Source organism: Perca flavescens, chromosome 11 (genome assembly GCF_004354835.1).
Source record: "Perca flavescens isolate YP-PL-M2 chromosome 11, PFLA_1.0, whole genome shotgun sequence".
Classification (NCBI taxonomy): Eukaryota; Metazoa; Chordata; class Actinopteri; order Perciformes; family Percidae; genus Perca; species Perca flavescens.
Genome location: NC_041341.1, coordinates 15,228,873 through 15,256,223, shown reverse-complemented (window position 1 = coordinate 15,256,223; position 27,351 = coordinate 15,228,873). Strand labels below are relative to the sequence as shown.

The window sequence follows — 27,351 nt, the reverse complement described above, 5'->3', positions numbered from 1 at the left end:
GTGATTGGTTAGCTTAGAAATAAGTTAACAAAATACATAGTCAGTGACTATGTATGATCAATTTTAATCGGCAAAGTGCCTCTATCTTCTTACAGCATTTTCCGGCGAGTTGTTTTAAGCCATCCGTTTCAAATGTTTGGATTGGCATCTTTAGCAAAACAAAACTTCACCAATTTGTCAATTTTCTTTCATTGTCTTGCACTGTATGTCATGTGGAGTACACTTGGTCAATAATTCAAACAAGTCCCTTCAAATTAAAGAACAAAATGCGTTGTTTGTCGATGCCCATCGGACCGGCAAGACAATATCATGACAATCTAACGCTATGGTTTGTCGCTAAGATTTGGTACCCTGGAAATCCAGAGTTCTCACGAGAACACAATTTGAATTTGCTCAGCGAGTCACTCTGGCATTCAGTAATGATGCTCATTAACTATGCCCTTGTAGCCGTGCTGCACCAATCCCATCGGTGTATCTGATATAGGAGGGCAGTGTTGGGAAAGTTCACTTTCTACATTAACTAGTTCAAAGTTCAGTTCACAAATTTTAAAATGAACTAGTTCAGTTCATACTTCAAAATGTTGAACTAAGTTCACAGTTCCAAAAATGAATTAGTTCATAGTTCTTTTTTTTCCTATGTTGCTGCGAGCTATTATTTTTCAAAATTGTTACCACAGCCCATATAGAACCACAGACAGCAATTCTTTTATCAGTTTTAACACTGAAACTATGCGTCAGATTTCATCTTTATAGCCAATCTGTTTCAGGTTTGCTGTGGATGTGACTGAAGATGCAGATTTTCTTTTTGAAAGCCGGCGGGCAAAGTTTGCACAGAAATTTAAGGTTTTTCCCATCCTCTCCGACCTTGTCATAAAACTCGTTTTAATATGAACGAGTTCATGAACTACCAGCTCCGCTGGTAGCTAAGCGTATAGGGGCTCTGGATACGTCACCCTGTGTATTGTTGTGATTGGTCATAGTGTTATCCAGTTGCGTGCAGTGAGATTTTGGGCCATTTTCATTACTCAGTGCCAGACCCTTAATCTTTCGGATTTGGGTCTGGATTTCCAGGCTAAAGATTTGGTTAGGTTTAGGAACAAAAACAACTTGGATAGAATTAGGAGAAGATCATGGTTGGGGTTAAAATGACTACTTTGTTAAGGTTAGGGGGCCTTCAACATCATTATTACCTTAACGGCCTAACTAGAAGCCTTCGTCATTAGAGAGTTCTTGGGTATTTGCTGAGACGACTGATGCTGTTGTTTTTCTTGGGTGGACAGTCTCAATAATTTGGTTATATTTGGATGCGGAAATGTAGTTTGTTTGTTGCTCTCTCCACAAATGATTTCTGGCTTTCACGTGGAGAATGAATATTCAACCTATCACCTAGTACTCAAACAGGTGCTTCAGCTTGAGATGATGAAATAAGTTTGTTGTGCATTTTTTGCTGTTAACATCTATATATAACGTCTTTGCTTGTTAATGCTATACATACACTTGTTAAAATCCTGATATTTTTTATAACATAAAAAACTATACGGGTATGATCATAAACAATATGATAAGGTACTTAGTTGTTCTCCTCTACAATAGCATCAAGCTGCTTAACTGCCCTCCTGATTCCTTCAATGTCTTAACCCCCCTCCCCAGACTCGGTCCAAGGGCTTATGATAGAGATCAGTGCAGGTGGGGGGACTCAATTAAAAAGCCAATCACCAACAGATAGACTCTATCTGTCCATCAACACCGCTCTGCCCAGCGCATTTAATTGCGCGGCAGGATTCCCCCACTAAAGGCATCATCTGTCTGCCACAGATCACAACACACAAATTGGGTGCAAGTTGACAGATTGAATCTTTCAGGAAGAAGTGCCATGCTCCAGTATGTTCAATCTAACAACATGTACAATCACTCTGTTATTCAGGGAGATGTGAAATTCCCTGTATTACCCCTAATCTGCTGGGTTAACTGCTGGCATATTGACCTACTGCTGTATCATTGATCCAGGTGGGTGTTATGGAGTGAATGGTAATTGATTGCAGATAGACTGCAGTGCACTATCTGGCTGGATCCATTTGGGTCTGACTGTAAGCCAAAGCTAAAGAGGAGTGAGACAGATTATACTGTAGAGGTTGGCTGGGCTCAAGGTGCATTGTGGTATATCCTGGTCAAAGAGGTGGTGTTGCGTCAAACCCAGATTTTTAGCCACAGGAGTCTGTCATATGCAAAGACCCTGAAAGACATACACAATGACCCCCACACACCCACATGCTCTTACAATAGACCAGCATGTCAAGGGCATGAGTATACAATGTGTGAGACAGACAGCACCCAAAGAGTGACATTGTATATTGATAGATGTACCTGCCCAAAAATCAACAGGACAAAAAGGTCACATCCAAAATGTTTGCAGTTATTTTGCTGTTGTTTCATTGTGAATAGCGAGACATGCATTAGTAGTTACGTCAAACTGCCTGCATGTGAAATAAGACAAATATTAATAGGCGATGGCTGTGAGCTGAACTCCCTGAGCTGTTATTTCACCATGTCAGAAGATGACAAAATGTTCTCTCCCTTTGCGATTTCTCTTGTGGATTCAACCTTTGACCCCAGTGTCCAGCCCACGTTTGTTTACCAAAATTGAGTTAAGGGTGTACATGGAGTGCTAGAGCATGTGTGTTTTGTGACAGAGAGAGAGAGAGAGAGAGAGAGAGAGAGAGAGAGAGAGAGAGAGAGAGAGAGAGAGAGAACGGAAAGTATTGTGCAACAGCCAGTGACTCCTTGATAGTCTAAATAATGATCACAGACAGAAAGGACTACAATATAAAATGGGTGATTAGAGCTTGTCAAACATCACTGTGAGTATTTTGAATTTTTGCTGCGTTGCTCTGTTGAAGTTTTATAAGGAGCCTATTATTGTTTGAACAATCTCTCGAGCAACCTATCTTATCTTTAAAATTGCTAACAAACCAACATAAGGCAGGCAGAATTTAAGATGATGTTGCCTGACCAGCGCAGTCATCCAAGTTTTTTTTTTCTTTCTGTAATGACACCATCTACAGAGTAGCACAATCAGTGCTTACTGGAAGTGACTCATTTAGCAGAGCTTTCCCCAGACTCTGATTTTAAGGTTGCTTGACATGTTTCCATGGCTAGGATGGAAAGGTATGTCAATGGAAGGCCTGTCTATCTGTGGAGATGTTTCCCCTGTCAACCAAGTGTGTATTTTACTTTAGCCAAATATGGTTGGTGAACAAGGGGAAGAAGAAAAGGAAGAAAGCCAAGAGAGGAGGACAGGAGAGCATTCAATGTCAGTGTTTTGGACTCTTTTTAAAGCTGGTTTTACATAAAGAGTTTCCCTTTACAGAATCTTTGGAGAGCTGCATCTCCCCAGCATCAGTGCAGATGGTTTCAGCAGACCTGTGTAAGGATGCTGCAGGGATTGTACTGTAGGTCAACTGTTAGGAGAGGAAATTATGCAAACAACATGTGGAATCCATTTGGGGAGCCTGTGGCATTCCACAGGCTCTTTGGCTAGAACTAAACCAAATGCAGGTTCAAGCTATATAACGTAACTTCTTTCAATTAGCTGCTTTAACCAGGTATCAGCATGGCACAGCATCAATTGAAAAAGAGAGGAAGAATGATCAAATTGAAGGCGTGAGTAGATGAGTAATAGAGGTAAACACAGCTGCTGGCTTTTATTGAGTGGTGTTGGAGAGCTGGAATGGGTCAAACCAAGGGGAAAAACTCGGTGAGCGAAAATAACTGTGCGCACATTTGATGTAGTGAGTGTCAGTGTGTTGGAATGTTTTGGTTGGTCCGTTAGTGTCTGTTTCCATTTGGCGTGTGTTACAGTGGATTTGGTTGTGTCAGCACAAAGTGAGGTTAGATAGGGTAGGCACGTCATGATGCTGCATCAAGAGGACTCTGCAAGACTATTCAAGTGAAATGCACGTGATTGTGTGTATGCCTGCATGCATAGCTTTGTTTGTATCACAAGAGATAGCAAGTGGGGGAAAAAAGGCACAGGGAGAAAAGCAAAAAAAGTGTGTTAAAGTGCTTGTGACTTGTTTAAAGTAGATACTGTAGATGAGTCAGTGGTATTGGTGCCTCTGTATGCTCGCATTGTACAGTTATTGTAAAACATCTAGGTCGATCTTTGAGAGTGCATGTGAGTGCACATGTGCTGTGATGCATTCAGTAGACAAGCTATTGTGAGTAGTACGTACACAGTGCATATGTTGGGGGATGGGGGATCGCTCACACACACATTCAGACATACATGTTGTAACACAAGCACACATGCGCTATCAGAGCCTAAGGGGATAAAAGGCAGTAGCCTACTCAAAGAATCCCCCATTAGGGCAGTAGTGTACTGGCATCCCTTGGGGATGGGGAGGAAAAGAAAGAGAGTATGTGGGTGGTTAGTGGTGGTAGTGATGGTGGGAAGGATGCAGGTTATTGTGAGGATTCTAATCTAATGTATCCCACCTCTCCCTGTTAGGGCAAGAGATGAGAGCAGGGTTTCACTCTGACCCTCTGCTCCAGTAGAAGCAGCTATAACCTTTGCATGAGAGGAGCAATGACTGGGTGTCCTGATTCACTTGCTTACACCTTTACAATATATTCTCGTGTGGTTTTATTTTTAACACAGTCTGTCTACAAAATGTTGTAGTGGTTTCCTTACACTGTAGCTATTAAAGCGTTCACAAGAACTTATTCACTGGTTTTCAAGTGTTTTATTTACTGTGAATTCTGGCCAGGACTGTACCCACGATGTTAGAGATGATTATCAAGCCCTGCAGTGTGGTCACCTCAACCTAGGACCTGTGAACTGAGAGTAAATAAGAGACAGAACAGAGTCACTGAGTGCATTTTTTATTGATTCACTGGAGCTAACCTCTTTTTATCTATCTACCGTTCTCCCATGCGCACATACAGTTCAGCCCTACAGTGTGTAAACTTTACTATAAACATGCAAAGAGTATTGCGGTATCTTCCTGAAAGCCGGCGCCAATTACTAACACACGTTTATCCTGGTTTGCTTGGCCTCACCTCCCCCTCCTTTGGTACAAGTGAGGTTTTTGTGTCAGAGGCTATTTTAGATGCACAGCCACTGACCCTACTGCATTTACTGAGGTGTGTGTGTGTGTGTGTGTGTGTGTGCGTGTTTTTGTGTGTGTGTGTGTGTGTGTGTTTCTGTGAAGGGTGTTCTAGAGAGGTCACCCGATTATGTTGAAGCAAGAAGACCTCATAGGGTATTGGCTCTTTAAGAGCTGTTTTGTGGCATCTATTTGTGGTTTCTTTAGTGCCGAACTAAATCCAGCCCTCGCACAGAATATTTAACTTATTCTTTCTCATGATTACATCAAAATGATCTTCAATTGAACATAAACTGTCTAGAATGGTGTCACAAATTGCTTTGACTTCTAAGTCGATGCTCACTTGAATAATGCCACCTCACTTTAGAGCTGTCACAGTCACAGCTTGTTTAGCTGTTTCTCTGCTGCATTTGAGGTACATGATGCAAGAGGATGTCAGACTCTTCTGTTTACCTCTCTCTAGAGCACTGTGGAGGAGTGTGTGTGTGTTTGTGCGTGTTAGCGTGTGTGCACACAGTAGGTGTGTGTGGGTGTCTGTTTGTGTTGAATGGGCATCTATATTCTTCTTTCATGAGCAGAGCTGCAATATTGAGAGACAGAGTTGTGTGTCTGTGTGTGTGTGTGTGTGTGTGTGTCTCTTAATCTAAGATAAATATGGTTCATTGTGGTTGCAGGCTGGGGTCACAAGGTGTGTGTGTGTGTGTGTGTGTGTGTGTGTGTGTGTGTGTGTGTGTGTGTGTGTGTGTGTGTGTGTGTGTGTGTGTGCGTGTGTGTGTGGGGGACTCAGGAAGTCAGCTTTATAAGAAGTGCATTTGACACACAGACGGAGACACAGACAAACCAGACAGCGACAAGCCTTTTCCTCTCGGAATAAGTAGCTTCTTTATTTCACACAGTTTCACAAGACCCGAAATGGGGTGGAAGAGGTGTTATTGGTGGAGGTGGGGAGCTTTCACAAAGAAAAACAGAAAACAAATTCACAAAATATTTTCTCTTTTGACCTATAACAAAACTGATATTTAAGACAGGAATATAGAAATTCAAGTTGTTGAGTTATTTATCCTAACGTTCGGCGGACATTACGGTTAAATTTAGTCCACAAAATATGAATGTTTTTTGAGATTAGGCATCAAAATGACCAGTTAAGATTAGGAAAAAGAAAAAGGTTTGGATTAAAACACTCATTTCCCGGGTGAAAGGCTTGAGTTTTCCCTGGGAAGCGAACTCCACTCTTTGGCTTGAAAGTCCTGTATGTTAACGCCCACCCATCCACCCCAAACACCTAGCCTGGCTGTTGACAGTGACATGTATGATTTTTTCATTGTTGTTCAGTAAGTTTAGCTGCGTTTCTGCCCACTGTTTGATCACCTTTTTATAAAAAAAGAAAGAAAAGAAGCATACTGACACAGTTGTGGATCTGTATGTAGTGCCAACTCAGCAAAATGTTCCCAAAAATTATTTTCATGTGTATGTTTGTGTGCTAGTGAAGGCAGTGGACTTGAGCTCCATCCGGCGGCCTCATCCCCCTCATCCCGACAGGATTACTGACACAGGATCCCCCTGGCAGAAATAGCAAGGACCCAAGGGCAATCCACCAGAATATGGGAACTTCCGTGGGCCTTGCTAGTGTGCAAATGTGTCTTGTGTGTGTGTGTGTGTGTGTGTGTATTTACATGGGTATCAACTCTCTATAAATGGAGCTTGTTTCCTCCCAGGTGCTGAGGCAAGAACATGAGTTCACTGCTCTTTATCATACACACACATTCACATGCACACACACACACACACACACACACACACACACACACGCTCACAAAATTTACATTATATCAGACTGTATACTGTAAATGAAGGAACATTTTTGTATGAGATGTGTACAGGAACTTACATAATGAGGTCATTGTGCAGGGCTAAAAAATTTGGCACGCCACGTTGTTGCTGAGCCCATTTCCACATACTGTATCAAACCCCATGGACCCAAGCTTATTTAACCTTACATGGCATCCATTCTGCATTGCACACAATTCAATAACTTGCTGTCTACTATAAAATAGATTATTTAAACTATAAAAGCAAAGGTCGTTAATCTGTGGAAAGTTCCAGTTGTGCCTGTTTTTCTAAACTAGGTCAAATGTGTGCATTTTTTTTTTTTTAGGTTTTTGTCAAAGCTGGGTTTCACCACAATGGAGCTTGATTTGTATTCTGACGTATGGATTAATCAGATCAATACTCACCCTTTGCCATCTCCATTCAGCCTGTGCAAATTGTTTTAGTGTCCATCTTTTGGGCTGTCTCAGTCTATTCTCCTTTGTGTCTTTGGGTTTATAAATTCTTATTTTTTCATGTACATGACATTTTTGACAAGCATTTTGTCGATAACATTCTCCCTCCTTAAGAGTGGACATACAAGGCATATCCATAAGTCTTGTTGCATGGTGACGGGCTCTTTAAAAAAAATTATCCTCTATTATGTGTTTATCGTGCCGCAGACTTTTGTGATGCCAAGAAACGGAACCATTAGATGTTTTTTGAATTTCAAGCTGCGCGTATGAGTGCAGTAGGGAGCCTAGTCATTCATGTACACTACATCAAATTCAACAACAAGTGAAGCCCGGATAGCATCAGAGAGATAGAGGATGACATTCAGTTTGAATTGATGGGACCTGATAAGCTCCCCAAGTTTGGAGAAGAAGTGTATTCTGTCTAATAATAACTGTTTTTATGAAGAAAAAGAAGCTGTTTTCCCTCTGTGGAGCTGATTTATTCCCAGAGTAAAAGGGCAGGGTGTTTTGAGGTAAAGTGCATCAGTTGAGTGCATCTCTAAGGCGGTTTTAACCCTAAAGGGAACTTTGTTTTTAAAAGGTAGTGCATATAAACTGTGGTTTGATGTTTGATGTTTGATTGTGCTTGTCGGGGGTTAAAGAAGTCCACGCTTATATGAGCAGCAAGGTAGCAACACTCTGCTCTCTTGAGCCCCATTCAAAAATGTCCCAAAAACATCCAAAAGACTTTGCTTGCTGCTCCTGCCAAGGAAAATACGGCTTATGAAATGGAAATTCTGAGACCATTCACAGAGTGCCAGGAATGATTAGAAAAAAAAGTGTCCATCTCAGTACATCCCACACACACACACACACACACACACACACCATAAAAAACAGCATCCTCTCTGTATACCTGGTATGTGCTGTTTGGGGTTAGAAAGTCTTTAAAGGGAAACTCCACCGATTTTATACATAAAGGTCAGTTAACTCGTCATGGGGAGCACTACTCAGCCTGTAAAAGCAGTGGTTATGTGTCTTCTGTGGCTCTGGAGGGAGTTTTGTCAGGTCTGACAAAATAAGCCCTGATGATGTCATCAGAGGCTGGAGACAAATTTATTACGTTATAATGTCTTTGTTACAAATGTGGGACATCAATTGGATGTGGATATTTATCTGGCAGGGAGGGTCTAATGACATTTTTTTTTAAAAAAGTATTGGTTGCATTATGAGAAATGTAGGATCTAATTTGTTTTTAAAGTTTGATCCATTAGGACTAAAAGTCAGGATCTGTCTCTTGTGAGTGTACACTCTATGTAAGTGCAATACTAAATTGCTGGTATAAGTATTTAGAACGGGGGTCTTCAACGTTTTTAGGCCAAGGACACCTCAGCTGAAAGTGAGACAGAGCAGGGACCCCTTACTATATATAATGTATACAATCTGCATATTAAACTGGGCCTAAAATAACGTGTAGGGCTGTCAGGGGCCTTTAGATATACCTTTTTATGGTGCATACAATACTAAGGTAAGGTGTTAAAATAATAATTGTTGACATATTCATATATTTATACATCATATTTTAATGTTAAAATGTGGAACAGTAACTGTATCTGTGTGTGTGTGTGTGTGTATGTGTGTGTATGTATATATATATATATATATATACACACACACACACAGGACCTCCTGTTGAAGATCTCTGATTTAGAAGCTAGAAGTACTCACATTTAGGGAATTTTAGAGTTCATGTTTAAACAGAGGAAGAAAAGCGTGGGAGCTTAAGTCAGTCATTTTTGAGTTTTCCAGTTGTTCCTCTTAAAGGGTAACTCCACATTAGATCTTGTGTGGAGGAAAAGCATTGCAGCCCTCTGCCTTACAAAGGCAGACAACAGTAACTACAAACTGTGAAATTTAGAAGAATAGGTTTGAAGTTTGAAGGCTACTAGGCCAAAGTGTGTAGTAATGATGATGATGATGATGATGATGATGATGATGAAGGTGATTATTACCCCCCAAAGTTAATCTAAGCTAGGTAGCTTTTAGCTTTCTACCCACATTTAGCCAGTGCCCTATTAAGGCTTATGTGGTATAAAAACTCAATTATGAACAGGTTGGATCATCAAAATATTTTTTTTTTTTTACAGGAAACATGTTGGCAAATTAGCTCTTGTTAAGCTAGCAGTTTGTTTTTACCTCTGTTTACTATTTTTAATTCAGTTTGTTTTTACATCACACAATTGTAAGGCATTTTAGTTTCTACACAGTGAAAAAGTTTTCAAAAAGTTATATTCTAGTGACAAATATGTAGTTTATGGGTTTTGGCTTTGTAGTTCAGGACTGACCTCAACCTTTGGTTGAAGGTTCAAATGTTTTTTAAATCTTTGACCACTCAAACTGCCGTTCTTTGCCTGGGTGCAGTTACTCTTTAAGCAGTAACTCTGCAGGGAACTATTTGAATGAGCTCTCAAGACCAGAATGAGGCCAACAAGATGAGGTCATGAGCAGACACAGCTTAACATGAAGCAGACTGAGGTTGAGATCGAAAATCAGCTGTGATTCAGCTGTGGCTCTATACTGTCTACACTGCTAGCAAACAAGATAAATGTTCTCTTAAACATATATTAGACTTTTATTTCCCGGAGTCTGCAAAGTGTCACTCAGCAAATCCTATTTTTCAGACAAGCATGTTGTGAATGTAGACAGCTTTCGCTACTTTTCTAAAAGTTGCAGTACTCAAAAGAGAGGAAGCGGAGGAGTGTGCTGGTGAGCTAGCAGTTGTAGGCTGGTTATCAGGCCACTGTGTCACATTTGGGTGTCCAGGGGCAAAGAAGAGGGAAGTGAGCCGCGGCAAAGAGGCCAGCGGCACACAATACTGGCAGAACACAGGACATGCTCATCTCATATCACCTACAGCTCTGTCCTTTTTTTGTGCATTTGCACTAATCCCACTAGTTAATCTTTTTTCCTGATTTGCAACATTTTTAAATGTTTTCCTTGCTGTTTCCTTCTCTTTCTTTCCTTTTCTTTTCTTTGGTAGAGGACCGGGTGGGAGGGGGTCTGTTGGCATTCTTGCACCGTGTGCTTTGCGCTCGACCGGGCCTTGGCTCTGGTCCATATCCCCTCTCTACCCTCTCTCTCTTCTCTGACTCCCGCCCCTCCTCCTCCCCACTAAACACCCTTCCCCCCCCTCCTCAACCTCTTCAAATCCCCTTGGTTGCTTCCCTAACCACTACTCCTGCCAGCAACTCTGTGCTCTTCATCGAGCCCCCACCCTCACTCACTTCTCTTGCTATCACCTTCCTTAACACTTCCTCATATATCTCTCGTAATTCAGTGCCCCCTTCCCTTCCCTTACCCATTTCCATCTCTCTTCCATCCCACCTCGTGGCAGCAGGTCCAGCCTCTGTGACACAGATGCACCCAGTTGCTCTGGGCGCTCGACATGGGAACAAAGTATTGGCGGGGCCCGTCTGTTTCAGGGTGTGTGATGTTTGTGTGTTAGTGTGCAAGTATGTGCACATGAGGGAGAGAGAGAGAGAAACAGAGAGAGAGAGAGAGAGAGAGAGAGAAAGAGAGAGAGAGAGAGAGACAGGAGACACAGCCACATACTACATCTTGTTTCATGAGTTTCTTTGCTTTTCTTTCACTTTAACAAAAAAATGTCTTTCATTGCAGTGTGAGCAAAACACAATGTTAAGCAGGATTTGTCTTCACACTCGCACGTCCTGAGAGAACATGAACTCACAGCATAGGTAGTTTATTAGTGTTTTAAACCCCCAACGTCTCCTTCCAGGCAGCGCTGCCTGGAAGTCACTAGGATTAGGCAATGGTTAGGGTTAGGTGCCTTGAAGTCAACGAAATCGCAGTGCTGCCTGGAAGGAGACGTTGGGGGGCTTAAAACACAATTGAGCGCATTGGTTAGGTAAAGTTAAACCTGCGCTGGCTGATTGGTTTTGTAGGCTTGTTAAATTTCCAGTTTCCTTTTGAAATATTGACATCTATATATATATATTATTATTGGCATGGATGATCACACTAGTGTGTGAGGTCTGAAGATTTATTTATTTTGATTAGGACAATGCACAATTAATCACTTAATCAACAGCCAGTCAGCTAATTTTCAACTGTAGTCCTAGTTGCATGCATGTCTTTATGGTGGGAAGAAACCAGAGCACCTGGAGGAAACCCACGCAAGCACGGGGAGAACATGGGACAACCTGGGTTTGAACCCAGAACCTTCTTGCTGTGAGGTAGAAGCACTAACCACTGATCCACCGTGTTGCTTTCTAGAGAAGTTTGTCACCTCTAATTGATCCAGCTAGTCTGATCAGGGTTGGTTTGCCTGGGCTTTATCCTTCCGCTCTAGCTAGTTGCTATCGCCTCCACCAGCACAGAGTTGATAGCCATCAGTGAACTTTGAGATAGTGGACCTGAGGTCATACATGCGGCTATTTGGTGGGAGTTTCAGTTTATATTTCGAAATGCATTAGCAGACGCACAAACAGAAAAGCGAAGAGAGCAGCACACACTGAAATATGTATATTTCAATCATTTTGTTGCTAGGACTGGTCTCAGTCTTCACCTGCTACCTTTACCATTTTTTTTTCTTTTTTTTTTCATTCTAGGGATTTTGGTGGGGATGGGAGGGCGGGGCGGGTATGAGAGAGAAATGAGATGCCTCAACACTCCACTGCTCTCCTCTCTCCATCCAACTCCCCCACACACCTGGGATGGCCATTTCATTTCAGAGTGCAGCAAATGGAAAGGTGATCTTAATCTACCCTGTTTCCCTCTAACCCCCCTCCCTCTCTCCATCTCCCACACACAGAGCCTCATACTGCTGATGGACAGCACACTGCTGGTTGCCTAAGCCTGCCGCCAGCAGACCAAATTTAGTGTTAGAGAATACTGGATACATATTGGTTTATTACCTTGAACAAATTCTCTTAATTTCAAACTCAATCTTTGTTCATTTTATTATCTTTTTGGTTTGTGATCCTGAAGTACTAACTGGCAGACATATTCCTTTTACGAGAAGCAAAAGCAGTTGATAGTTGACATCGGTCAAAGCGTTTTGACATAACCTCTTCAATACACAGTGCCCCCCTGTTAGCTGATCATTACTCAGTGTTAGTTCTCTCTCACTGCTGTTAGCTCTTTGGCCATTACAGTCACAAGCAGAGGTATGTAATGGCCATTGATTTCCTATGAATAGCCTGCTGCAGGCCAGTTCATTAGGAAGGTCATCACAAACCACTGGATTAACTGGACTGAAAGCACACTGGGGAATGTTGATTTCAAGAAATGTGTTTTAAAAAAAGGAAGGTGTTTTTATTTTTCCGGTTACAGGAGTGCACGCATTTATCACAGAGAATAAATACGTTTGAATGAAGTAAACTTTTTTGAGGCTCAAAAAAGAACCTTTTAAAAAAGTGAAATTTACCCCATGAGAAAATCAAGATTTTATCTGAAGCCCCTTCTTCTGAAAAATACATATCCTTTCAGAGAAGCAGAAAATGCCTCTGCCAGAATGATGGTCATCTTGAGAAAAACATGCCTCACTTTCTGCCTCCTCTCTCTTCTTCTCCTCAACACATGGCTTGAGGCTGGACTGTGGCTGCAGCTCCACCCGCCCAGCTGTTACTATGGTAACGCTATCTGGGCCTACCAAGACCTGAAGCCGAAGGACATCCTGGACAACAATACAAAAGCAGCACAGCCAGGGTACCTGAGGGACTTAGACCTGAGAGGGGAGATCTGGGGGGTTGCAGATTGAGAGAGTAAATCCCTCTTTCTCTACCTCCCTCACACACAAACACAGTCAGGATTAGCCTTTTGCCTGAGAATCTAAGAGGTAGTGGAACAGTATGTGGCTTTAAATGATTTTTCTGTTGCAAATTTGTATTGAAATCTGTAAAATGAAATGTTTTTGATAACTGTCTTGAGTGGATTTTCTGGTGAGTAAAAAAAATCTTGATTATTGGACAAGCCACATGGATGTAGTGTTAGTAGTTTAGTCTGATGATTGGGCAACCAGCTGCAGAGAAAGAGTATATGTCATTCGGGATTGGCTGAGCTTCTTTTTTTCTCCGCACGAGAGTGGTCATGGTGGCTGCGGCGCTGCTGAGTGCACGGATTGGGCCACAGATCCCGACTCTGGTGCCAGCAGTGGAGAGTAATAGAGATGTTTAGAGTCTATTTGCCTTGCTTGCATTCCTCCATGTACTGCTGCTAAAATAATAAGAGGAAGGGTTACCTCAGGTCGGCCCCAACTGAGGGATACGGAACATGCATTGTTGTCATTGGCTCCACCTGAGTATCCCTCTTAAAGCCACAGCACGGAGCTAAGGAGCCGGGCACTGCTGCCTACTTTGCAGAGGCACAGTGCTCACAGGCAGCAGAGGGAAGAATGTACTGTATATATGTACTAAAAAGTGTGTTTAGTGTGTGGTTGCATGTGTGTAAGTGTCATATTGTGGTATCAATATTACCATCATGAGTATAAAATATTATCTTTAGAAGTGTCAAATGGATCAAAACTTCACTTCTATTTCCAAGTATCAATTATTATTTTATTAAATCAGTGGTTAGAGAGGACATGTTGCGTGGCTGTTCTGTTGCCATTGCTGTCTCGTAACTATATATCAAACCCAGTGTTTGTATTCCATATTAGTCTTGAGAGGATTTTAGCATTATGAAGTGTTATTAGCCCTGCAACAGCCCACCAGGCAATTGGAAATCTTTATTATGGAGAAGAGGGCGTCATGCTGTGCACTGACTGAGTTTCCACAGTTTGTGTGCATTTCTTGTCCATCAGCTTCTGATTGTTGTGAAACATGAATTTGTGTCTATTTAAAATGTGTTTATTTCTCAGTGGGTGCAGGCACAACATCGTAGATGTGCATACGTGAATAACTGAGTGTGGGACCTGCTTAGTCATGCTAAAACACACGTCTTACACCTCCTCTTGTTTCCTTTTGCAGGCAGCCTAAGAAACAGGATGTTAATGCTTGACGGAATGCCTGCAGTCCGAGTCAAAGCTGAGCCTCTGGAATCGGAACAAGGGGTAAGAGAGCAGTTGTTTTCCAGACAATTTCCTTTTTTTTTCCTGCTTTCCTTTCCGTCTTTCTTCCTCCTGGCAATGGGCTCATAATTACTCCCAGGCCTAAGCAAGTGAGTGAGAGGGTGAGTGAGTATGGGGGCTAAGAGGAGTGGTCGGAGAGCATGGTAGTAAGCAGGAAGAGGAAAAGAACCAAGAAGAGGAGGAGAGCCACAGCTGGAGCAGGAATGCATTGGGGGGTTTTCGTGGAGGTGACTGGGGCCAGCTGGGGGTGATTGTGCAGATGTAGCCACTGCTCTGGGAAGGAGGGTCACATGGGAAAATCTAAATCTTATCTATCTCTGTCTGCTCCTGCCCCTTTACAGTACGTCTCTCAATTTCCCTTCATCCTCCCATACCCTTCTTTCTCACAAACACACACATAAGCAATCGCTCTCTCTCTTGCACACATATGCAAATACACACAGACAAATACAACACACCACACTTATAGTCTTCCTCCGCAAACACTTATCACAGCTCCATCTTTTTCCTCTACTGTATCTCATGCATGCCTCTACTCTCACAGTGCTCCCTGTCACCTCTGTGTTGCTTTTTTTCATCACTCAATATGAATAAATCACAGAACATTTTTTAATTGTCACTACAACAATTGTAATTGTTGTTAAATTTGCACCAGGAATATTTAGTTTGTTTTACTTAAAATGCACAACTGAATCTTATTTTTGAATTTTATGTTCAAATAGACTGCATATTGACCATGTTAGGAATAATGGAGTTACCTCATGCAAGGTTTTCAAGGCCCACATACAGTATCAGGGCTCTCTGGTTCAACATACCTAGAAATAAAGTGGTCTTGTTATGGAGAAGCTGTTGCTAGGTTACAAGGGCTTTGTGTTGCTGCCACAGCTGTGTGTGCAGGCCACTTAATATTTGAAATCATGATGAATTAGCATTCAGTTATTATTGATTTCCATTCATAACATATCAATAATATCCTGGCCCCTAATATATCCCCTAGAGCACTTTGTGGGAGAACAGCAGAACAGTTTCGGTTGAGACGAAACAGAGAGCATTAGCACATGATTGATGAGAAAAATACCAGCTACTGATAACCCATCAGGTTACCTCGGTAGAGAATTGTTTGGCCGTGTAGGTGCTTTATATTGATAAGAATCGAATCTGTCTCTCCACATCTAAGAGCTTGACAGAGAGGCAGCAGGTGGTCACTTTCTGGGTGTCCTGCTCTCAGCTGCTGGCTCAAGGGTTTAAGAGCTGTGCTCCCGTGCTGCTACATATTACCTGGGGTTTGAAGTCATTCCCCATACGTGTAGTGATGTCAGTCGCAGACAGGATGTGAGAACTGCAGCCCACGCTGCTTTGAGTGCACTGAGATCCAATCTTACCCGAACAGACTGTGCTTCCCTTTAGACGGCAGACGCAGACAGACAGTTTAGGCTGCTGCAGAAATGTGGTCTTCATTTGGGTGGCGGGGGGCCAAGGGCTTGCTGGAAATGGTCTGCCTTGTTAGAATTTGCCCGCAAGGGGCTGGAAAATCTGCCCTGCTAACCAGTATCCCCTAATAAAGACAATGGCATGAGGACAGAGGCAGGCAGGCGGGTCGAGCATATCTTTATATGTGTGTCAGCGTGTGTGAGAATGTGTAGGTTTGAGCGCATACATGTGTTTGTATCTGTCAAACTGAGAGCAGGGGGTGGCATAAGTTTTCCATTTGTGCTGGTTGAGATGTGTCTGAGAACCTAACTCCAAAATGCAAATAACTTTCTGTTTTCACTTTTGTGTAACAAGACACACTCTGTTGTTTTGACTTTTCCACACAAGTGTTCTTTTTACACAGGAGCAACACAGGATTGGCCAATTTTAACAGGTTGTCAGTAACTGACTGTATTCCATATGTCATGATCATGATCACTCCACGAACAAACAGAAAGGCTACAATGAAAGTGAGTCTGACAATTGTCTGAATTTTTTATGCAAATGAAAAGTTGCATTCTCCCATCTTTAATTCCGTTCTCTCAGATGCGTTGCCACAACATTCACACTGTCACTTTTTTAGTGAACAAATCCGAACTAACACGTAATTTGTTCAAATTCAAAAATTCAAAATAAAAATATATTACAATGGAGTATTAAAGCTTTAGTGCGTAACTTTTTGATATTAATGAACGTCTGTTACATTCAAGGCATTGCCACATGAGTTGCTACAAAACTAATTAAGACTATCAGCTCCACACAACTCTCTCTGTATTTCTCAGTATGGCTATGTTCAGAAGATTGTGTCGTCCGGTGACTTTCCCGCGCAGAGACTCGAGTGAAGATAATTACCTCTTCTGAAGAGTCCATCATGTATGTAATTATTTCTTTAATCCTCCGTGTCCTCCTTGGCTTCTAGGGGGGTGGTGCGGAAGGCTTGTAGCATGTGGACGCGCCAACAGTTTTGTTGTCATTACTTAGAATTCCTCATGGGGCGGCAGAAACTACGCACTATAGCTTTAATGTTTTGATGTTCCTCCACCGCTTCACCTGATTAACAAGCTAACATTACTTTTATGTATATTAAGGCAGTTGCATTTGTGTTAGCTAAAAGAACAACCATAACCTAGTTTACTGATTTGGCAATAGGACATGCGATGGGTCAGAGAGACCTGGAGTACACTAAGAGGAATTTTGAGTTTGAGCAGACAATTACAGATCAAATATTTAATTGTTTCAGGTGTGTGTTTGCTACAACAGCTTCAAACATGGCTCAGCCAATCAGAGTTCAACAACATATCTGTTAATGATGAAATGTTACTGAACAGCATTCAGATTCCACTTTTGGTTGGCACAAATATATTTTCTTCAGTTTTCTCTTTTTCCTCTGTCTTCTTTCAGCGTTAGGGAGAACTGACAATACGGCAGAACTTTCGTAGCCAACTAGACACACTCTAAGAGCACTCACTGAGAAAGACGAGATTTCTACACTGAGATCAGCCTCAATGGATCTAATGCCTTCAAAGCCTTGAGGCAGTATAGCTCGAGGCGGTCCGTGACACTCACATCCTATACAGAACATGCAAACGCAAAGAGATTCTGTGCAAAAGCAGCTGGATGATAGCCTGAGGGTCTTTCAAGAAAGGCAGTTGATGCGGGAGTTGATGCAGGAGAAGCATAGATGATTTTACATCACAAACATGCATATTATCAATTAAATGATATTTCTTTTGAAAGGTTTCTCAAGGTAAAGCGGCAACTGTAGATACATTTACAGGCTGGAATAAAATCAAATGAGAACTTAGATAGCCTAAGGGAGGGATTTTTTGATGAAGAGAGACTAGAATAAACTAGACTAGACTGCTGCAACACCTTATTTTATATACTTTTAATGGTTATAAACCATTGGTTAAATGTTTGTATACTTCTAATGCTAAATTTGACTTAATTGACCCTCTGAGGACAAAAAGCGATGTTTGATAACAGTCCTACTCAATAAGTGATATTACAAAATGTATTAACTATTTTATTCATGTATTACGCTACTTTTGTGAACCCAAGACTTTTGTAATCTCATTTCAAGCACCAAAACAATGTGGGTATGTTGTTATTTCCTTCTTTTTTTCAAGATAATTTTTTTGGGCTTTTCCACCTTTAATGGACAGGACAGCTAGATGATAAAGGGGAGAGAGAGGTGGAAGACATGCAGGAACTCGTCACAGGTCAGACTCGAACCCTGGACCTCTGCATCGAGGCATAATCCTCTATGTATATGTGCGCCTGAGCAACTGAGCCAACCCAGCCACGGCTATGTTGTTATTTTCACAAGAGATTTCAGAAATATTTCTGCTTTAGGGCCAAATTATCTCTTTATACATTGCTCTGGAACAATTTTGGGCGTCACTATAGTGAGTGTATGAGTATGATTTTGTTCTGAACATTTTGATATGAAACACATGGGGATCAGTTACATGGAAATACCCTTAAAAGGAGAATTCAAGAAGATATCTAAAAATTCCCTTAGACCTCAGAGGGTTAAAGTGACTTAAAGTAAAGTGTTACAGACTCTGCTAATGGTGACTGAAATCTCATTTTTAAGCTTATGAATATTGTAAATACCAGTGAGCGCAGCTAATGTTTACTCTGCAAACTCAGTGTCATATGATTCTCCACCCATCAGAGTCATAACCTAACAATCGCCCAAGGGACATATTAGCTTTATGAGTGGACAGCCGACATTTGCAACTCGAAAATGGAGCATCGCGTTAACTCCGGCGGAAAGTAGAGCTTACATCAGCTGATTCACATCAGCTGCTTTATTCATGCTCTACCATCAGTGGCTCTTTCAATAGCTGCATGGCTACGAACGGACTATTTAAATCCAATCCTATTCTTACAGGTAGCCATTTGCTACCACAGCTTCGTCGTCCACCCGATGCCTCCTCCTGTTATGTTGAAGCTTTTACTATTGTTGACTTTGCTATCTATTATCTTTATTAAGGGAGATTAGTTCTCCCAGCTGAATCTTCATTGGATATTTTGAGAGCTCCCTCAAAGAGCATGGGCCTTTTCTGCCAAATATTACTGTTTAACAATGTGCTATAAATGGTCAATTTCTTGAGGGAAGTGTCTCTGAGTTCACTGTGCTGCTAGAAATTTCCACAAAGGAGGCACAAGGATTTCTCCCCACTTTTTGTTGTTGTTGTGATACATAAGGCTGTTTATATTCTTATATGTAAAGAAAGAAAAAAGCCTTAAGAACATAATTCCATAATTCAAGTTAAATGTAAAAAACACACTAAAATGCTTGGTGGGTGGTATTAAGAAGCAGGCCATAATGTGCTGTGAACCCTGATCTTGACACCACTGACCCTGCGATGAACCCCATCGAGGCCCAGAGATCATCAGAGGGCATATATCATGGGGTATGGTTTGTTTTCTAACTGAGGAGGAGTTACACGGGGAGAAGCACATTTTGATTCATAGGGTCGTAACATTTCCTGTAGGCCGAAAACAAGTATACAAGTCTGGAGTAAAAATAGCAGTCTACTACATAAAAGAACACACTCACACTCACACTCACACACCAAAAATTCGTAATTCACCACAGATCCACTCTCAGCCAGCATTACATAAGGGGAAAGAAATGTAAGTCTCAAAAACAAAACTCAGGATGAAAATCCTCAGTACAGAATGTTTTTTAATATCTGCTGCAGCTGTGTAAGAGAGTTAAAGTTTTTCCCTTTACTTTAATGAGCTTTTACTGTATGATTAGTAAAAATCCTGGATGTACTCGCTCCCTGATGGCCCAAACTGTGACTCAGCCTCTGAAAGGCTCCACTGTGAGGATGAACACCACTCACCACACACTCTAGCACCCCTCCCACATCAAACATAGTGAGTCTAGATCTGCTACATCACATGTAACATGGTTCTTTTGACATTATAAGAAAATGTGATATCAAAGAGGATCCAAAAGTATGGCAGTCCGGAGAAACAAATAACTAGTAGCAGGGTTAATGTCACTTCTCTACTGTGTTAATAATATAATGTTCTTCATTATCTTTTCCAAGTAAACAGGTATCTGAAACTTGTGCAGACGGAGCGGTTGTGTTACAGTCTGCTTGGTGTTAAGTGAAAGATGTGTTGAGGGATACACTGAGCCACCAGCGTTGGCCTTAGGAGGCCCATCGCTGAGAGACAGAGAGAGACGGTCAGGAAATTGAGCCCATATGATGTTTTTCCACCGTCACAAAGGAGATTTAGGAGAGATACAAGGGGAGCCAAGAGAGCTGCTTTTCTGTGGGAGTGATGGAAAACAGGAGGAAAAGAGAGAGAGCAACCCACGCCAAGAGAAAGGAGAAACACAAAGTAGACAGTGAAAGGAGGCGAGTGTGAAAGACACTATCTACTCCTGTGTTTCATCTGCGTATGACATCATGCTAACCAAGGAGGAGTTGAATGCTTGAATGAACATGAGAAAATCAATTGCTCCTTTCTCAATAAATGTCACTGCATGTAGCTTTCTGACATATCTCTATCATGCAGTATTATTGCTCCTAAAGCTGAATACTAGCACAAAAAACAAACATCCTTTACATGAATTCATTGACACATCACTTTCTGGCCTGACTGAATGAGGAGAGTATAATTATTGCAGGGGTAGTCATATAAAATGTTGGGCCATAAATACATTAATTGTATACAGGTGTTTCACTTTTTTCATTCTTCCCTGTTGTGTGTTGCGGTCTAGTGCACATTTTAAGGCATTAAAATGACAAAAATGAATCACTGGAGAAAAAAAATCTAACATCAATGCTTCTCTTCTACTTCAACAGTCACCTAAAGTGCGCCCTTACTCTGCAATGGACGGCGTTCCCTTCTTCCTCAGCAGAGTTAAACACGAACCTCCAGAAGACCTGCTCGCTAACGACCTGCACTTCCACACACAGACCGAGCCTGTCGACTTGTCAATCAACAAACCCCGCCCCTCCTCTTCATCAACCACCCCTACCACCACCTCGTCATCCTCCCCTCTCAGATACGCTTTCTCCCCGTCTTCTTTATCGTCGTCATCCTCCTCCTCCTCCTCCTCTCCATCGGTTATCACCTCAGCCTCATCGGTGCTAACCCCTGGAACCGGGCTGAGAGGTCAGCCGTATTTGCACATTCTGCACTCTGTGCCGCCACCTCCATCCAGCCCATTGAGCCTGCAGGGAGCGGGGAAGCTTGCCAGCCATGTTCACCGCATCCCAGTCGTGGTACAGTCACTACCACTCATGTACACCACTGCCGTTCGATCACCCTCCAGCCTCAACAACGCCATCATGCTACCTCTGCTGGACGAGGTGAAAAACCATGGCAAAGGTGAGACTATGCTCACTGAATTTTCTCCATATTCATATGGCTGATTTTGTTCTTTTGGGATTTCTATGAAACCTCTTTCATCAATTCCAGTTAGACACGTTATAACTCAAAGGTGCTTCAGCAGCTATTTAAGCACTGATAGAACTGTAGAGGAAATGATGATGCATTATGATTATATTAGTTTTACATAGCAACATAAGCTGTCTGACTTTTCTCCAACTTTTATAGACTTTTATCTCAACCTACTGAGAAACCTCAATTAGAAATTAAAGCTGCAAGCAGCATTGGACGGGCCCCTCGCTACAAATCGTCACCAATGAAAAGGGAACTCCCTGCTGAGTTCAATGATACCTCACACAAGACACTACGTCAGTTCATTAGCTGTGAAAGGGGGCGTGGCCAAAGCATAGGGGTCAGGGCAAACCATCACCAATGAAGAAGGAACTCTCTGCTGAGTTCAATGATACCTCACACAAGGGTCTACATCAAACTGGTCACCAGTTATGAAAGCGGCATGGCTTAAGCATAGGGGGCGGGCCAAACCATCACCAATGAAGAAGGAAGTCTCTGCTGAGTTCAGTGATACCTCACACAAGACTCTACCTTAAACGGTTCAAAAGCCATAAGAGGGGGTGTGTGGTTAAAGTATAGGGGGCGGCTCAGTATCACATGTAGACCACACAAATTGGATAATGTTTGTCATATAAGGCAGATGTCCTGTTGCCAGCGAGGGGGCGCTATGACCATAAGTCACTTTTGGCCTGTAGATGTCCTCATGCCTGGACCCTTGTCAAACGTGAGAAATTTCGGGCAGATATGACAATGTACACTAAAGTTACAACAACTTCTTGGTTCATCGATAAATGCTCAAAATGGCCGCCACACCACGGCCACACCGTTTGATGAAAGGTTTTTCTTTTAATACCTTTTCATCTTTAAGTCATTGAGATGGTACAGGTAAAGTCCATTGGATGAAATATCTAGGAGGAGTTCGTTAAAGTATAGCACCTTGACTTTTAGGTCTACTTCCTGTTGCCACTAGGGGGCGCTATGATTTTGAGCCAATATCGGCATGTAGATGTTGTCAGGGTTGGACTCTTATGAATCCTGAAAAGTTTCGAGCCAATTGGACAATGTACACTCAAGTTACACCCACTTCCTGTTTCAATGACAAAACGCACAAAATGGCCACCCCGCCACGGCCATGCCCTATGACGAAAAGTTTTTCTTTTAACAACTTTTCATCTTTAACGTCTCAAGATGGCACAGACTAAATTTGAAGTTGATCGGATGAAATCTCTAAGAGGAGTTCGTTAAAGTACGAAATGTGGAAATGGCGAACGTTTAATTCAAAATGGCGGACTTCCTGTTGGGTTTAGGGTATGGCTCCAATGAGCTTTTTTGTACGTCTTGACATGTTACATATGTGTACCACGTTTTGTACTACAGGGGCTCCATTTTTTAAGTTTTGTAGGGGGTGCTAGCGAGCCATTTTTGTGTGCCTATTCCCGAAACCCTTAAAAAACGTAAATATTCACCAGGCTTGATGCGACCGCCAATTTTGATGAGTTTTTGAGTAAGTTAAGCCCTTCAAAAAGGCGATTAATTTGCCGGAAGACTAATAATTCCTTCAGTTTAAATAGGGCCTTCGCCGCTGTTGGCGCTCGGGCCTTAAATATTCACCTGAATCAATACGGTTGAATATTTTCAGTTATCAGTTGTCAACCATCACAATACACCTTGGTTATATTCTTGCGAAGCCTTAAAAGCCTTACCAAAATAAATAATAAAACCACCCAAAAAATTAATTGGAAACCTTTTCAGAAATTTAATAAAATAAATGGTCTATGTCTGATTAGACTAGGTCAAAAACAAGGGACAACTAAGACAGGTTCATGCTGGCATCAGGCAGTGAAAAAATGGCTGCACTAACTATGTGATGGGGCTTGATATATCCCAATAGCAGGCTGTTCGTAAGTTTGTCTGCCCAGATGTCCTGTCTTCCGTCAAAGAACTTGCAGACACAATGCTTTGAAAGCTGACTGTGTGTGCATTCTTTCAGAGACGGCCCCTCGGGCCATAATGTTCCCCCTTCAGAGTGAAGATGAGGTTTACAAGTTGAAAGGCTCTCCCATCTTTAACTGACCGAGATTTTGCTTGGTTGCTTATAGCCTCAGGTGCAGGTAAACAGGGCCACACCCGTTGTTGCCTTTCTTTTTATCAAGAAGCAAACATCCGGGGCAGTTTGAGTATTAGACCTCGCTGGCCTTGCCTAGACTGTGTTATTGGTTTTCTCACTGGGTGTGGTTTTACTGCCAACCACTGGGAGTGAGCCTATAGTAGGTGTTTCTGTCCAACTCTGAGCTGTACACAAGCCAACTGTTGGTTTTAAAAGAGGTTGCTTCTTGTTACTCCCTGCAGGATGGACACACACACTTAGACTTTAACTCACACCCATGCATGTACTGTACAAGCCAACATGTGTAATTAGAGCATGTAGTAAGAAAGACATTTAGTCGGCTGGGTGGGGTGGTCTCCTTAGAGATGGGCGTTTTATGTCTGCTCCCAAGGAGAGAAAAGGAAAGAAGGAAGGACAGGAAAAACAAGACTTGCATAACAGGGTGTGGATGGATATTGAAGATTGGTGGCACTTACACAAACACTTGCATGCACACAAATACACAGTCCAACATCAGCTTTTCCCGGCTCTGAAAGCACCAAACACTAAGGAAATGGGGTAAATGAGTGTTGAATGTTGTGTGTGGTGGATACAGTCACTTTTAATGAGATTGCAACCATGATTTAATGTGAACATTTACATAAAAATTCCCTAAGTCTAATGAAAAATAAAGTGCTACAAGATGTAATTATTGTTATTGTTTGGATATGATTTTTATCTTTTCTTATCTTTTTCCTTTAAGATGTCACCATTTTTGTGATGGCTGGAAAAATAAGTTCAGGAGAGTTATCTATCTAAAGCCCACTCCCCCCATATGAAGTTTAATGTGAGGGTCAACAGCCTAGATTTACCTTGTTTGACTTGATACGAACCGAACAATCATGTGCAATGATGCAAGTCTCAGTCATACTGAAGCTTTCAACATAGATACAAAAACACTTCCATGCACACAAATACACACACACACACACACACACACACACACACACACACACACACACACACACACACACACACACACACACGCACACGCACACATACACACACACACACATACAGGTTGGCCATCCTTTTTAAGAGAGGGCGGGTACCCTTCTTTTCACTGCTGTCTCCCTGTCTCCGACAGGAGGTTGCCATGGAAACAGGGCTTGACTGGAAACAACAGGAGAGAAAGAAAGAAATCCGGTGCTCTGCCCACCTCTCCACCACTCCTCCTTTGTGTCCCTCGCTCAAAATACCCCTTTTCAACACACGATGCATTTCCAACTAATTACAGGTTTTCCATTGGGTAGGCGAGCTGGTGACCACTCTGCATGTCTAAATCTACGACAACACTTAGAAACCTTTAAAGAATAACAGAGTTACAGCATTATTTCTGTGCCCCCCCCCCCCGCTCCTCCCCCCCTGTAATAACACCATGTCTGCTCCTAACTCTAGACCCTTATTATGGGCCACTATGGCCACAATCTCGGCTGAGAGAACAGAGGAGGTGAAGTCCTGATAGCTTTTATAAAAGCACCAGGCGTACAATAACTGGGGATGTCGCTGAACTCAGTGGAAAATGTATCACTATATATTCTGTGTTTGTGACGATTACATCTTCAGAAACAAGAGCAATTGTAGTTCTTGTGATATCTTAAGCATACAGTTAAGTATTCTTCTGTATTTTTTCTAAATACCTTTGTAACTTAATCAGCGTTCGATCCAGTGCATTTCCAGCAACTTTTCTTTGACAGTTTTGATTTTGTTTTTTGACATTCATCTCTTGAGTTATCCAGGATCGCAGCCTGTGTCCTTGCAGACAGAGAGGACAGAATGGCTGCAGGCTCTGGCAATATATCCAATGAGTTGTCCATGGGAGAAGTTGTCACAAATTGTGGAATAGAAGTTACTTTGTCATTCAGCTCAAGAGACAGAAACCCCTTTGCTCACTGGCTCAGAGGCTCATGGTTAATAGCATGTTGGCCACTCAAATGTTCTGTCTTGGCTACTGTGCAAAAGAAAATAATCAAAAAAAGGGACAAAGCTAGCATGCTAATTATCAGGATGTTCTATAAAAATGAATACAGCAAGAACCGGCTGGATTTAGATGTTTGTGTTGTCTTCAGGGTTTTATGTGAGAGTTATTATCATGAATATGATTCTCTGTCAGTTGCACATGTTGGGGAACAGAGAGCAGAGTTGCACTCGTGCATGCACACATACTTTTAACTTGGACATTTACCCACTGACTCCTGTGTCTGTGTCCCTTCCTCACAGCACACATAGACCCCAACGGCCTGTCGCCAAGGCAGATCAAGAGCGACAGCGATGACGACGACCTGCCAAACGTGACCTTGGATAGTGTTAATGAGACCGGCTCCACTGCGCTGTCTATAGCCCGCGCCGTACAAGAGTGAGTATCATGATCTGTACACGTGTGTGTGGGAAATGTTTGGTCTCCATACTGACCTTTTCTCCTCTACTGACACTAACAGCTCTAAAAAAAAAAATCCTCGTATCTTTGTCTTGAGCTGTTTTTTTCTGTTCTGTGTTGTCACAGGAAGATGTTTGGGAAGTATGGTCTTCTCCATACTGTTGGCAGCTGGTAAATTTAGTGATATGGGAGTTTAAATTTGGTCTTCTATATTAGTTGGAGAACGTTTCTTCACATTATCACTCACCCAAATAGTAAACTGTTACATCACAATGTAGATATTTATTAAATTAAATGCTTGATGGTGTCTTATAGTAACTCACCAACCATGTAAAATGTCCCTGTTTATAGAAACACTTCAATCATTATTGAAGATATTTTTTAGGGAAAATATTCTGCCATCTTAGAATTCATGTATATGCATATCTTTATTAGGAGATTTTATTTGAAGATGTTGTCCCTTTGCATTGTATCTAGTTCAAGTCTGGGTTACCAATAGTCTCTTTTTTCTTTGCCATTAGCCATTGTTTATCAAGCTGTTGAGTTTCTGGGTCCTAAAAGAAAATATCTAATTTAAAGAAGGGATGATTATTTGAGGAGGGATTATAAAAATTGGCAGCATTTTTTTAGAAAGTTTGTATAGAGAAGTATGTACAAGATCTGATATGGCATTACAGAGTTCAGAGTACAGAGTTTAAAATGTTTTTCCTGACATTGCTTATTGTTAGTCACCATGGATAAGAGCATCATTTAAATATAAACCAAGTATAAAACCTAGCATTATGCACTTCTGTGTGCTTTTGTAACTGCTCTTCCTCATTTTGATGAATATGCGTGGGAGTGCATCTATAAGCCTAAATGCATATGGCTCAGACATAGTTTATGCCCAGACATCACAACTCCTGTGGTGCCAGTCCATCTGTGTTGAATGTAAAGACTTCCATCTCCAGTGGATGACAGCTTACGGTGTCCTGATCAGAAACAGGAAATCAGGCGCAGAGAAACAGTTGGCTCGGCCTTGCCCTCATACTCTCTGCCCATAAACCCAGAACAGTCATAACCAGCAGCCTGGCCACACTCAAGTTAATGCCCAAAGGACTTTTATTTAGACTAACTGTGAGGAAAGTATTCCGGGACTCTGTGAGAATCCTGCTAATGATGAAGCAACATTAACAAGGCTGTGGCTGACGGCAGCCCGACCCCGGCTGGCTGGGTTTTGGTGGTAACAGTCCAGCTTACGGGGTTGAAAGTACTTTGTATGTACAAGACATTGTATTGTTTGCTTCAGCATTGCTGGCTGTATGAACATCTACAGTAATGAAGCTAAATGAGCTATTGTGGTGGCACTGTGCAACACATTGTGGTAAAGACTCGTTCTCTGGCTGTGCTTGTTCAGTGGTACAAGTAGAGGTTGCCATGTTTCAGTGAAAACACACACACACATGCACGTACGCACACACACACAC

The 27,351-nt window shown here is 41.9% G+C and overlaps 1 protein-coding gene across 5 annotated transcripts in view; it reads left to right on the top strand.

Annotated features, from left to right (window-relative positions):
• klf12b (Kruppel like factor 12b) overlaps positions 1–27,351 on the top strand; it is a 41,279-nt gene that overhangs the window by 2,483 nt on the left and 11,445 nt on the right. For 2 of the 5 annotated variants that reach the window (XM_028591152.1, XM_028591153.1), the window contains exons 2-4: positions 14,353–14,435; positions 20,762–21,290; positions 25,729–25,864. In XM_028591152.1, coding sequence (XP_028446953.1) covers positions 14,353–14,435; positions 20,762–21,290; positions 25,729–25,864 — 748 coding nt within the window. Of the gene's footprint in view, positions 1–2,801; positions 2,859–12,044; positions 12,136–14,352; positions 14,436–15,408; positions 16,394–20,761; positions 21,291–25,728; positions 25,865–27,351 lie in introns of those variants that run through there. The other 3 variants (XM_028591154.1, XM_028591156.1, XM_028591155.1) reach the window with 3 other exon arrangements.